Source organism: Pogoniulus pusillus, chromosome 8 (assembly GCF_015220805.1).
Source record: "Pogoniulus pusillus isolate bPogPus1 chromosome 8, bPogPus1.pri, whole genome shotgun sequence".
NCBI classification, from domain to species: domain Eukaryota; kingdom Metazoa; phylum Chordata; class Aves; order Piciformes; family Lybiidae; genus Pogoniulus; species Pogoniulus pusillus.
The window spans coordinates 30,681,836-30,696,460 of record NC_087271.1 but is presented as its reverse complement, the minus strand read 5'-3'; the positions used below and the strand labels follow the sequence as shown (position 1 = coordinate 30,696,460).

Below are 14,625 nucleotides of genomic sequence, written 5' to 3'. Positions count from 1 at the left end.
AATGTACTCCTGGAGTGCATCTTCTGCTTTGCATTTCATCTGAAAGGAATCTAGCTGGTGCATTCTGAAAACCAAAGCAGAGTCTGCCAGGCTGATCAGGAGAGTCACTTCAAAAGTAGTCTCTGGATCTAAACTGAAATACTTACACAGTCACACCTTGCCTGTGTGAGTACCACTGCCCATACAGAACCCAAGTGACTCTGGGACGCACCTTCACCCCAAAATATGCCTTTCTGGGAAAAACATAACTGTGTTCAAGGTTTTGTACTCTTGATAGCATGCTACTACCACCTTCTAAACTTAGCTTTTTCCTCACTTTTTTTTTCTTCTTCTATCAATAGATGGACTGGTTCTTACCTTAAGCACAAGGGATGGTGAAGACTGAGAACGAGAGTAAATTTCAGCACTGATCACTACTTATCTGTTTCCAGACTGGTAATGTTTCTCCTTTTAATTTCTGCAAGAATCTGTACATGTGTATGTAGTTCAGCTCTGTATGAATCTGTTGTATGCAAAGCTAAGCACACGTGAATTTACATTGCCAGGGGCCATGGCATTCACCTTCTGACTCCTGACAGGAGCTGAAACTTTGTTGTGCACCCAGCAGTAGAATAAGAAAAGTGGCTTGTGTTTGTTTGTTTTACTCCTAGGAAGACCGGATCTCTTTCTCCTCCCTATGCCTTCTTCTCAGGAAAACATATCCAGCACCTGAATCTAGCAAGCTTACAGAAGCATTTTTCAATTTCACTACAGTTGTCTTAAAATACTAATTTCTCCCTGAGGACATTTGGGTAAGGTGGAGAGGGAGACTGATCATTTCCAGATGCTCTTTGCTGAGAGGCAAAGACAAATTCTCTTTCAGGTTAACATTTGTAAATGTATTAAAACCAAACCCCCAACAGATATATTTATAGAGAGAGTATGTGGATTTGACAGAGAGAGTGCAAGCTAGTACAACAGGCTTCTCATAACTGCCTGAGATGTGTAGATTTGCATTGCCACAGCTGCATTAGTAAGATGGTGCTTGCTCCTGCTGATGGGGCTAAAAGCCTTTGAAGCTTGCCTCTTTCTGTCTCCTATGGACAAGAAGAGATGGATGTACTTTTCATACACAAACACAGAGCTCATGTTCTCTGTGCTTTGCAGTGGACAACTGACTCAGCAGTGCTTGGTGAATCAGGTTTTTCAAAGGCACCATTCCCCTTTCTGTGATGCTTTGGGTATGTTTGCTAATGGGATTCCTAAATACTGCACACTAAGTGCTGGCAAGGCTTGGCACAGTGAACAACAAATAGCTTGACTTTGGGGAGTACCCCAATTAGACAGTCAGGGAGAGTTATCTGAGAGGACAGCCACTGGGAGAGTGATTGTGCATTCACATCCTGCTCGCTGTGCACTCTGCTCCCCTGCCAAGCACCTGCAGCATTCCAGTACCAGCCCTGTGGTCACTACTGCTTCTGCCTCTGCACAAGAAATCGATGCTTGCTTTGGTATTGACTCTCTTGCCTGGCCATAGTCCCTTAAAACTACAACATGAGGCCTTCTAAGTGGTGAAAACCAACCATCAGTCACTTCTGTAGGAGATGCTGATACCTGGGAAGAGCAGCTGCTTCTTCAGTTGATGCTGATCTGTAAATCAGCAACAGCCATGACACCAAGCACAGGCAGTAATGAGGTTCAGGTTGTCAGCAGCAAAGGAAACATGTCCTTGGGAAGGGGTCCTTCCTAACATCCATCCACAACAGCTGCTGCCTTTCTCAAATGATGTGTGGAACCAGAAACTTCAGTGAGTGACAAGCTGGATTTCACTGGCTGAGCAGAAGAGGTAGAGGCAATCAGTGGGACCAACTGTGCATGCTGCCTGACTGTGCACATTGAATCCTGGAGACACAGGTTTCTGTTGATCAGTAAACCTGTCTCCATTCAGAGGCTGCTAACAGTTAAAACTGGTTTAACTGTCAAAAAGACCCATAAACACATTATAGCCATCTACAGAGGGCTCCACTCATGAGCGTGGCAAAGCTCAGGGCCCTGAGAGCATTACAAGCAAAGCCCTTCCAAGAACAAAGAAAGAGATGTGTGAGAACTGCAGTGGATGTGAGGTTTAGAGATGGTAAAGTCCCTGTTGAGGAAATGAATCTTCCATGGAGCTTTTTATCAGAGCACATGTCAGGCCCCTACAGTAAGCTCAGCTGTGACAGAGTAAGTCAGGTGGGCAGCAACGAGGGGAAGACAGAAGACTAAGGGCATCACTCTGGAGCTGCTCAAGTAAAGCAGATAAATACATAAGGGTCTTCATTAAAAACATTGTCTCTTTAAGAGGGAAAAGAAATACTGGCTTGGTTCATTAATTAATTTCTTATGTTTCAGAAGCAAGCAAAGTAGAAGGGAAAGATGACTCTGAGTCAATTTTTTTGAGTGTTTTCTTTAAGGAGGAAAGGGCAGGACTGGGGAATTAAAACAAAATACATTTTTTGTCCATAAAAAAGGAAAACATGCCATACAAAAGAGGATGCTGACAAAGTGTTAATGATATGGTGGTGAATGGTGCCACACCCAGTTGGCAGCCAGCCACTAGTGGTGTTCTCCAAGGATCAGGGCTGGGCCCAGTCCTGTTCAATATCTTTATTGATGATCTGGACAAGGGGATTGAGTCCAGCATCAGTAAGTTTGCAGATGACACCAAGCTAGGAGCAGGTGTGGATGTGTTGGAAGGTAGGAGAGCCCTGCAGAGGGACCTGGACAGGCTGGATGGGTGGGCAGAGGCCAATGAGATGAGATTTAACAAGGCCAAGTGCAGGGTTCTGCACTTCGGCCACATCAACCCCAAGCAGTGCTACAGGCTGGGTACAGAGTGGCTGGAGAGCAGCCAGGAGGAAAGGGACCCTGGGGGTACTGGTAGGGAGTAGCTGAACATGAGGCAGCAGTGTGCCCAGGTGGCCAAGAGAGCCAATGGCATCCTGGCCTGCATCAGGAACAGTGTGGCCAGTAGGACAAGGGAGGTTATTCTTCCCCTGTACTCAGCACTGGTCAGGCCACACCTTGAGTACTGTGTCCAGTTCTGGGCTCCTCAATTCAAGAGAGATGTTGAGATACTGGAACATGTCCAGAGAAGGGTGACAGAGCTGGTGAGGGGCCTGGAGCACAAACCCTATGAGGTGAGACTGAGGGTGTTTAGCCTGGAGAAGAGAAGGCTCAGGGGTGACCTCCTTGCTGTCTACAACTACCTGAAGGGAGGCTGTAGCCAGGTGGGGGTTGGTCTCTGCTCCCAGGCAACCAGCAATAGAACAAGGGGACACAGTGTCAAGTTGTGCTGGGAGAGGTCTAGGCTGGATGTTAGGAGGAAATTGTTGCCAGAGAGAGTGATTGGCATTGGAATGGGCTGCCCAGGGAGGTGGTGGAGTCACTGTCCCTGGAGGTGTTCAAGAAAAGACACTTAGTGCCATGGTCTAGTTGATTGGATATTGCTGGATGCTAGGTTGGAACTGGATGATCTTGGAGGTCTCTTCCAAACTGGTTGATTGTATGATTCTATATTTAGGTGTTACAGCTCTGAGACCCAATACTGTAACTAACAAAGAATCATCTTTTCTTGCACCAGTAGTGTTGCTGAAATGAACTATCAGTTTTGGGACTGTTTACAGAGCAATGCAGCAGGCAGTCTTTGGTGTTTCCTTAGGGTTTTGACTTTCACAACCTGCAGGCTTTGACTTGCCAATAGTTGCCTAGACAGAGTCTTGTCTATCATGTAAGTGCACAATATATTAGCTTAGAAAGGCTGCAAACTTGTAATGGGGTCTTAGGATCTAATTTAACTCATGATACTTGATTAACTGTATGTGTGATGAGAGTGTGCTATTTGGGGATGCTCCTTCCAAAGGGATGCTAAAATCTTCAGCTCTATAATTTGGCCTGATTTTAGTTTGTTGCTAATTGTAAAGATAAAAGCTACTATGCAGTTAAATTCTGTTTTCTTGTGTTTTTGGTTGCCTAAGTTTTATTTTGAGAAGGAGGGAGATAATTTTAGTTCTGCAAAAGTAAAAATGAAATCAAAATTCTGGCAACTGTTCAAGGTAAATGAGCAACCTTGCAATAAAGGGGTTTGTATCACCTTGGAAACATAGCTTGAAAAAAGCCATCTGGAGTAATTTTAGTTTCAGACTTCCCTCTGCCCTTGTCCCTCCCATTCAAATTCTGGTTTTACACCCAGCATATCCTGTTTAGCTGTGTTTCTTTTTTATATAGACAACAAGGGAATTTGCCAGACAAAAGGGAAAGAACACTAAAAATGATCTCATGTACGATGTTTCAAAGCAGAAACTGGTGTTTGGAAACACACAAAGTTAAATCCATCCAAAAGCAGATTGAAAAAGGCATCGAGTGTTTTAGATCTTACAGATCAGTGTAAAACCCTCAGAAGTTTGACTTTAAATACTTGGGTTTTATATACTTTAAGTCTTGTTACTCTGGAAAATAATGTGGCATGTAGGAAACAAATTTTAGCCATGAATAGTAATGTTGGAGAGGGAGAGTTAGACAAAGAAGAATCTACTTTGAAAAAGGAAAGAGATAATCTAGTAAATATACCTGGCCTTTCAGAATTCTCACCAATGTGACATCTGCCTGAAATTTGTTGCATTAAAGTGCTGTGTGTCTTTGTTGTGGATGTTAAACAGATTACAGGACCACAGAATCAGTCAGAGTTGGAAGGGACCACAGGGATCATCTAGTTCCAAACCCCCTGCCATGGATGGAGACACCCTATCCTAGATCAGGCTGGCCACAGCCTCATCCAGCCTGGCCTTAAATTATGCTGCGATTATGCTGTGGCAGGGCTGGAAAGTCAAGTAGAGAAGAGATTAGGATGAAGTGGTACTTCTGTCCACTAAAGAATGCAAATATTTTTAATATTTTCAATAGCTGACACTTCTCAATAACAAATTTCACCCAAAGAGTGCCCTTACTGTAAGAGCCCACTAGAGAAAGGACAAAAGACTTTGTAGCCTTTTCTGTCTACTTGAAACCAGCTGAGATATACATGGACTTTACACCCCCACTCAGAAAATATTCAGAAGTTAAAATTAAACCGATTTTCAATTATTTGAAAGATTAAATTGCATTTATAGTCACCATCCCTGGGGGTGTTCAAGAAAAGACTAGATGAGGCACTTGGTGCCATGGTCTAGTTGACTGGATAGGGCTGAGTGCTAGGTTGGACTGTGTGATGGTTTGGGTGTTCCCCCGCCCCCACACACTTTAGAAATTACCCAGACCAGTCTCAGTTGGCTCTGGGAATATAAATGAAGCTATTTATTTACAGCTAGCACAATATACAAGCAGATATTTACAGTATATACAGTTATATACAGAAATATACAAGGTAAAAGTAATACAGAAACACAACTCCCCTCCCAGAAACCTGAGTCCCCACCCCTGCACCTTCCCCTGCCCCTCTCAACCTTACCCCAGTCCTAAAGAAGAAAAGAGGTTCGGCCAGAGGTTAAGAAGCAAAGGTGAGTGGAAGGTGAGGTTAGGGAGATGCTGCTCAGTCAGAAGCCCAAAGCAGAGTGTGACAAAATGGTGAGAGTGTTATCTAATGTTTTTGTTTCTTCTTCAGCAAGACTCTGAGGGGAGTAGACATCACCACTGTTTTCCTTTCACAGCCGATGATCTAGTTTTTCTCACCAAAACATTCTACCCTGCTTCAAACTAGCACAGACTGGATGATCTTGGAGGTCTCTTCCAACCTGGTTGATTCTATGATTGCAGAATTGATCAGGTTGGAAAAGACCTTCAAGGTCATTGAGTCAAACCTACCACCTACCACCTTCTAATTAACTAAACCATGGCATTAAGTGCCTCATCCAGCCTCTTTTTAAACACCTCCAGAGATGGTGACTCCACCACCTCCCCGGGCAGCCCATTCCAATGCCAATCACTCTCTCTGTGAATAACTTCTTCCTGATGGCCAGCCTGAAGTATATGATTCTGAGTATGTATATATGTGTGTGTATATGTACATATGTAATTTGTAATACAAAATATACAATAATATATTCCTAGAAACTCAGAGGAATCCATATAGGTCTGGCTGACAGTCCCCATGCTAGCATGCGGTGTCACCTCTGCCTGGTGGGTAGCTGTGTGCTCTCTTAGGCTGGGTAGGAAGAGATGCCACCTAGGACCATGTGCCAGTCTGAGCAGCCACAGAAGAGTGGTAGACATTACACAAATACATCACATGACTAACATTTGGGTTAAAGAGTTGGAAATGCTTCGTAATCACATGGCTGGTTAGACTGTTGGGTTAATAGTGGGATAACATAACCTGGGATTGGTTTGAATGAGTGAGGATATGCATCATTGAAGGAGAACCTTTTCTTGGATTCTGTTGTGTCTTCCATGAGTGACTGAACATTATGATGGACATAAATAATTAAAAGAAGCTTGACCATGCCACTTCCCCATCATTTCCTGTGCTTTTGTCATTCCTTGTTATCACAGAAGTGAGTGAGTGCTGTGCTGGGAACGGGTTGTCAGCAGATGGCAAGTCTGCTGGAGCCAGCAGGATCAAATACAAGTATTCTTCCAGCTGCATTGTTCTTCCCAAATCAAGAAAGATCATCAGGTCAAAGCATGTGCTCCATAGTGGCTGGCCTAAGTAGAACAACTCTTTTCTCCTGTGAAAAAAAGGTTTGTTCTGTTCTACTTTTCTACTTTGCCTTCCAGGAGATGCAAAAAGCCTCCAGGGTTCACTTGCATCAACTTTTTTAAGTTTTCAGCCACTGTAAGGAAGCAGCATTGTTCAGATTCTGCAAACAAGCCAAGCATGAGCACATGAACACACACAGGCTTCAGTGTCAGAGCTTCTCACTATTATCTGAAAGATGGCAAAGACTTTGTGAAGGCATGAAGCCAAGGAGAAAGATGTACCACAGGCAGATGTGGGTAAGAACTCTGTTTCTTCCCTGCCCTCCTAGGGCACAAACCTCAGGACTACAAATGTGGTCCTGGCCTAAAGAGATAGGGCAAAATAGACAAATGCATATTTATTGATTTCAGTTCTTTCACAGAGAATCCCCTAAGGTTTTGAGCATAAACTTGAATCTGTTTCCCTCTTTGTTGGTGTTTCTCTTCAACAAAGGTGGAATATTAACAATCTACTGGTTTTGCCTCCATCTTACCAGAAGTTAATGGTGATGATGGTCACAACATCAACTATTTTTACTGTGTGGGTAGTACTTTGGATTCTTCCTATCCAAAATACTTTGGTATTTTTAGCATATCTTCAGTAAGGCTGGCATCCTACCATAGCCGTGACGTGCCGTAAGATTGCAGTCAGAGGTGGTAACGATAGCCCTGAAGGTCAAAGGCACGTTCAGAAAAGCTCATAGAGATGTTAGCTTGCACCCTCTAAAAACATTTTTAACAGAATGCAAGATACTAAAAAGCATTGATTTACTGTCTTCCTTCTGTGCTTTCTTTAAAAGCATGTCAGAGCTGTGAATGCTTCAGCTGCTAAACTTACCTCTTAGCTATGAACAGAAGTATTTCCATCGTGCTGCTCATTTGAAGCTAAGTTAACTGTACATGGCTCTTAAAATCCTCTCCTGTTTAATTTTAATTACAGGTTAACAGGACAAGTTGGCCACAACACTGGGAGCAACACACTGAGCACTTCACAGACAGCCAAGGCAGCAACCATCCTGATGCTATGAGTCATGGTGCCAGAGCCCAGGAGGCCCACGCCACAAGAGTCAGAGGAACTGATGGTGGCAGCAGCTTCTCAGAGCTCTGTTATCTCTTTGTAAGAAGGTACCAGGTTCGGCTGGTCATGGCCAAGCAACAGGAATGCAGGTGTGGTGAATCAGGTATAAGATCTTGACAGCAGTGCCTATTAAAGCAATCTTGGCTTGAGAAGGTTTCTGGTAAGAATGCATTCTAGAAGGGAGCCAGTTTTCTGAGCCAAACACTCGACTGCTCTTGGAGTCTCTATAATTTGCTTTTAAAATGTGCAACCCCAACTGCAAATGGTTCCAGAGTTCTGGGAGCAGATGGTGAAGCCATTTAGTAAAGAACACCTTCAGCTTTGTCCAGCCTGTTGTCTAGCAACCTCCTCAGGTTCAAAATATAAATTATTTATTTTGTCTTCCTGAGAAGATAAGCAGCTGGATTCTGGATCCTCTGGGATGCCTCAGATGGCCAGTTCAAAACAGGGTCTGGAAGAACAAAGGTATGGATGACTGTAGTGGTGTCTGCACCTGAGAGAGATCTTTCTTTTGGCAGGCAGGGGATAATGCTGCCGGCTATTAGCTGCCTGATAGAGTTTTGTTGGGCTCTTACTTCAGGCTGTTCCAGTGTCAGGAAGGCAGATGTTTTCAGTAAAAACAGATTTTATTGGGGCATTCAAATGCTTCCAGTTCCCAGCTGTCATCAGCTCTGCTTTAGTCATATAGCTGGCACTTTATCTCCCTGTCTGTGGCAAATCTTGAGAGAAGAAAGACACCAATTTGCTAAGCTTTAATGCAAAGAAGACTCCCTCATGTTTCCAGACTTTTACTCATATGAATGAATACCACTAAATTAAATATATCTTAATACAGTTACACCCTAAATTAATGTGTAACTTTTATTTTGGGTGCAGCAGCAGGTGTTAGGCACTACAAGGGATGGAATTTACCAAAATCAGACCAGAAAGGTTCAAAACCAGCCTCTGAGCTTGTACAGAAATGAAAGCCTGTGTACTTAGGAAAGCACAGTTTCTTCATGGCATCTGCTGAGGCAAAGTTGACCTCTGAAACTGTCAGCAAGGCTGTAAAGTTTATCTGTCAGTCTTTTATTGGCAATAATTTATGTGATTTCAGCATTCAGCTATATCAGTGCCCAAACAATGCCACCCTAAGCATCAACTTCTTTACCATCTCATCAGCGTATATTTTTTACAGCTTAAGTTTGACCTTTCTCTTGTGCAGTCATTTACAATTCTCATGTCAGAAAAGATTCTCAACTCAGAAAAGATGAAGCAATCGGAAAATTCTCAGTCTGTTACTAAAAGAAAACTCTAAAACCCTTTTTCTTTGTGCCTTCAGAAGAATACTGCTTTCTATTTGCTTGAAGTCACGCTGTTTAACTGATCTTAAATATATTGCCAGTCTCCTAAAAAGCCTTTTCAGGTAGATGCAAGCTCTAGTCTTATCCTCTTGAAGCAGCTTTTACTTGTTCTAGAAGCCTGAGTTAAAGGACTCATGTTCAGCACCATGTGCCTTACAGCTCCTGAAGAAAACAGGCTCAGCTAAAAACAAAAGCTCAGTTTTGACTTTTACTCCACTGGCTCAAGTTAGTTCCAGCCAGATCCTTAATGTTATTTTATCTGCAGGGTTTTTTTCTGTGTGTGATCAATGCCAACTCTGTTGGGCAAATACAGGATGCATAGGGATTAAAAAAAAAAAATCCAGCTGCCAACAAGAAAAAGTGCTTTGTAACCACAGTTTGGAATGGAAACAATTTTCTAAGATACAGATCAAACTGTGTTTATAGACTCAACTATTGGCAGCTTTTCACTGAGCTATTTCCTGTGTGCCCATTGCATACAGGAATAATCTAAATGCTTAAGCTAACATTCAAAACCATACAGAACGTGAAGAAAATACTGTGTGAAGCAGCATGGAAAACACAATGATGTTGAATGTTCTTTTGTTTCCATAGCTAATGCTCATGAGAGAAAGCAGTACTCCAGTTCTTTGCTGGGTTTGATCCTTACTCTGGCTAGTACCTACTCTCTACTAGTAGAGTTTGAACTGTTACCAGGAAATACCCAAGTAACAAAAATGTCCAAAAATGCCACCTAAGTAAGAGGAACTTGCTAAGAGTCACACACTTTGAGTAAATAAATTGTTATTCATTAGGGAAATAATTCAGACAATCTAAGGCACAGGTAAACAGAAGGAATCTGATCTCCCATTAGAACAGGTGGGAAAGCTGCAGGTGTGAAGATGACAGTCAGGGCAGGTGTAGGCTTCTTTTGTTTGCTCAGTTTGAAATGGCTGCAATAACTGTGTCTTGCAGGAAAAGCCCAGTGTTTCGAATCTTATCAGCTTTTGGTGCTTTTTTAATGGTGCAGATTTTCTCTTCCAAACTTCACTGCATGCCCTTTGCTTCAGGCATACATTTGCTGGTGGCACAGGTAACTTCCTGACAATGTCAATTAAGGTAAGTACAATCAAGTTGTGGTGCCCATGCAGAATTTTACTGGGGATTCTGATGCTGGTGTTCTGCTCAGCTGAACTTCATTCCTTCTATACAAGCTATGCCTCATCTAGGAAGGATGGGAGATCTGGTAAGAGGAAAGGTTTAATTGTGGGGAGAGTAATTTAGGTTGGACAAGATCTCAGGAGGTCCTCTGGTCAGCCCCAGTGCAGATCAGGAGCCATTCAGGTAAGCTTGGCCAGGGCCAGCCAACTTTTTGGTCTCCAGAAAAGAGTTCCCACATCTTTTCTGAGCAACCTGTTTTCAGCATTTGGATGTCAGATGAACCCCCTCCAAAAAAAAAACACAATAAAACAAAAGCTTCAAATACATTTATACTTTTATTTTTTTATTATATTGTTACAGATCAGGAGCACAGTTCTGAAAGGTACAGTAAAGACTTAGCCTGGAAATCAAAGTTTTTGTTGTGAATGAAAGCTTAACCACTCAAATAGGTAAGATAAGGTTAGAGGAGTTAACGTTGGGCTTTTGCTTTACTTGGGCTCATGGGTTACTAAGAAGAAATAATTATGAATTTATTTATGGAGGTGGACACCTTAATTGTACATGGTCAGAAAAGCACTAATTTATTTGCTTTTATGCACTTTTTGCATGTTACTTTTCCTGAGCTGCTGTTTGTGACTTAGCCCATGAATACTGTGGCACGGCTACCAGACAGGGCAGGATGTGCTGTCCCTGCAGGGACAGAGGCCAGACAGACCACTTAGGACTTGCAGCTCCTCACCTGCACAACAATGAGCACTGAGACCACCCCAGCCACTGCCACCTCATCTGTCATTTTTCCCACACAAAGGCAAATATTCTGGATGGAATTTTATGTCTGGCTATGAAACTCATACAGAAATATTTCCCAATACGTGTATGTAAAGGAATGCAAATGGTTTCAAAAGACAGGATGGCAAAATAGCACTTCAAGTTGTTGCAATGTGACATACAACTGTAATGAGATTTTAGATGCAATCACAACTACTTTTTCTTTGCACTGTAGAAATGTTACTGCTGTTGGTGTTTCACATATAAAAATTCAGAATTTCAATCTAATTTTGCTCTTCATGAAGATTTAGTTTCAAATTACTGAATTATGAAAACTCTCTCAAAATTTGGTAAGAGAGGAAATCTGTGAACATGTCTGATGTCCATGAGCTGCATTTGTGTTCCCCAGAACAGAATAAGCACTTCCTTTGGCCCAGTACTTGGGTGGTTGTTTTGTATGGAGGCAATGCTGTGGTTGGCATGCCGAATGTGTGGGATGCCTGCCTGCTAACGGCTGCCTTCTGCAGGAGGTTAACATCCAGCCCTCTGCCAACGGGTGGCAGACAGTGATGGCTCCTTCACTCTCACCCACCACAAGACAAGTGTATTGCAGATCGTTTGCAAGACGTGGTATGAAAAGCAGCAAATGCTATTCCTGAAGCTGCTCATAGTGGAATGAAACGCAGGAGACGCAGATCCACGTAGATGTTAATAATGAAAGCTGGTTGAGTACTTCTATGTTGGTAAAAAGATCAATACTGTACCATTACTGAGACTGCTTTCAAAGACCCGCTAATAGAACTGATGCACAACGTCCTGAGCAACACATACACCGAACCTAAAACTTCCCTGCTTCGCCAGCCTCAGTGCACCATTTTCTCTGTCCTAATGCCATTTATTTTCCAAGTCTTTGGCCTTTTAGCTAGAATATTAAATACTACTGACACTGAAGCCAACTTTCTCAGCGTGTTGCTGCGGCCGCTCTGCTGAGGAGCATGCAGAGACTTTCCAGCGGAGCACCAAGCTGCTGTTCTCAGCTCAGCCAGGGCCAAGGGTAACTGCAAAGGCTGCCGGGCAGCAAGACCTGCCACACGCATGGTCTTTGTCCCGCAGGGAGAAGTCAGTTTGCAGCCTACAGATTTTTTTCTTTGGAGGGAAACCCCCAAACGTTATAATGGGCAAAGAAGTATTCAAGGTATGCCGTGAATCGTTCGGTCTTTGGCAAGTAATGCTATGCACGTGGCTGACAGAGGTGGTACTCCGACCTGTACTGGGAACCGCTTCCCAGTACAGCTGTACTGACGGCAGCCTGTTAGGAGCAGGACGCACCCTGGGATGGAGGGGTCGGGCCCAGCACCCACCTGCGGTGGGCCCAGGACCCCAGGCTGCCTGGTCCTACACCGCAGGTCCCTCTCCTCAGACGGCCCAAGGGCGACAGCCCGAGCCTGGCGGTGCGCCTCCGGTCGCAGCACCCGGCCACGCTCGCCAGCGTCCCAAGGCCTGCGGCCAACCTAGTCCCGCGGGGCGCAGCCCCCCGAGCGAGGCGGGGAGGGGAGGGGAGGGCGGTGCGGGCATGCGCAGTGCGGGCGCCCTCTCACCCCGCTCAGCTATGCCAAGTATGTGCGCGGCGGAGCCGGGGCCGGGCGCGCGGAGCCACGCCGCCATGGGGGTGTGTGGCCCAGGGCTGCCGCCGCCGCGCAGGGGGGCTGCTGGCCTCCGTGGGCCGGTAGGCAGCGCCCGCTGAAGACGGTGAGGAGGCAGCACCTAGGCATGGCTGACCCGCTCCGCAGGACGCTTTCCAAGCTGCGGGGCAGGAGGTCCCAGCGCGGGGCGGCCGCTGGCACCGGGCACCGTCACGGCGGGATTTGCGCCCCTCAGGGTAAGTGCTTGCGGACGGAGCTTGGTCGAGACTCGGTTGCGAGGCTCCGGCTGCTCGCCTGTCCGTGGCCGCTCCTTCACCTGCCCGGCGCGGGTGGTGGGTAGCGCCGGAACGGCGGCGGGCAGCCGGTTCCCTGCCGGGAGAGCGTGGCGAGGAGCCCTGTGTGCGCCGGGGATGCGCTGTGCCCGCGCTCCGGAGAGTCGCGGGAAGGGTCCGGAGCTGGGCGCCGATCTTGAGTGTAGGACTTGAACTGCTCCTCGGCGGTAGCATCTGCACGCCGGTAATCGCTTTTCTTCGCAGGGTTACAAATTCTGCGTTAAACAGGAGACTCTTGACTTTCCGCGACGGCTTTGAATCCCTGCACATTTTCTTAGTGCATGACTGTTTGTCATTCTTTGGTTTTGGTTCTCTGATTGTTTGGGTGAGCTTGAAAGCCCACGAATAAATGTTTACTTTTGCTGTTGTTCCATTTAAATACCTAATTATTACTCTTTACAGTTTTCCTAGGGGACCTGGTGGAATATATGTGTATAAATAGCAACCAAAAGAACTGTGTATTGTTTGGTATTTATACAGAGAGGCTGGAAAAAAGCTGCTCCTGTCTTCATTGCCATCTGAGAAGCGGTGCACAGTATTAAGTTGAAATATTTTATGTGCCTGCATACTAGGCAGAGTATCAAATTTGACCTCCAGTTGAGCTGAAACGTGGAAGCTTTTGAGCATCTAAGTGTTGTTACCTTAATAATGACTTACCTTTAAATACCGAATTAATTTTTTATAGAGTGGAAAGTGAAGGCAGCAACAGCATTTTTCTTTTCCTGCTTCTTTTTCTCTCTCTTTCTGCTGCTTTTTGGTTTGTTTTGTTTTCCCTCTTTTTTTTTAACACCATACTGGAGCCGTTTGAGAAAGAACCATTGTGATGGGCTGCATTGACGTGGAGGCCTGGTCTGATTTTGAGCATCTTTTAAATATATTAAAGTACGAGCCAGAGAGTGGGGAAAAGTACTAATAGAAAGTAAGCAGCATTCTTCTGAGTGAAGCTTTGCTCTAGAACAAAAAGTACGTGCCTGACCTGATTAATGCACGAAAGCTCATTACTATAACAGGTAGCGGCGTTGAAAAGTTGCTCTGTGATATTGTGGCGCTGGTTGTGCAGATACTTGCATGTGAAACAGTTTGTTACTTAAATAAACACAGGCATAAGGGCTTTCAGGATCAGGGCCAAGTTCGAATAAAGGGGAAGCAGTGCTTGCAAACGCTGCTATCCGTTGCAAAAGCTGCAGCTGGAAGATGTGCATGCAAGTACCGTTTGGATGAGATTGGGTGAACGCTTACAGCCGCTGACCTCCGGCAGCACGCTGGCCGGTTGGGAGCCTGGAGAAGGGGTAGTTTTGAATAGGTGTGATAGGTGGCATGCCTCTGCAAGCAGCACCCGTGTGTGCTGGAGCTGCTCGATTATTCATGTTTCTGTGGTAAACCTTTGCAGATGGCTTGTTGTTGAGATACCCAGATGGATGTTGAAAACAAAGCAGAGTTTGCTCTTCGTGTTTGCTGCTGCTGGGACAGAAGGGCAGCCTGAGGCTGGTGCCAGATGTGTCGCTGGATGTATATTTAGGCATGCAGTACCTCTGAGGAGCCAGGCTGTTTTGGGAACTGTAGGCTGTCGTAACCAGTGCGGAAGGGCCTGCGTTTCTGCAGCCAGGCAGGAAGTAGTAGATATTTTTGTT

General features: G+C 44.9%; 1 protein-coding gene across 2 annotated transcripts in view; it reads left to right on the top strand.

Annotated features, from left to right (window-relative positions):
• The first annotated feature begins 12,632 nt into the window (after nucleotides 1–12,632).
• SYDE2 (synapse defective Rho GTPase homolog 2) overlaps nucleotides 12,633–14,625 on the top strand; it is a 31,519-nt gene continuing 29,526 nt past the window's right edge. The window contains exon 1 of one of the 2 annotated variants that reach the window (XM_064147927.1): nucleotides 12,633–12,898. In XM_064147927.1, coding sequence (XP_064003997.1) covers nucleotides 12,790–12,898 — 109 coding nt within the window. In that variant the 5' untranslated portion in view covers nucleotides 12,633–12,789. The remainder of the gene's footprint in view (nucleotides 12,899–14,625) is intronic. The other variant, XM_064147926.1, reaches the window with a different exon arrangement.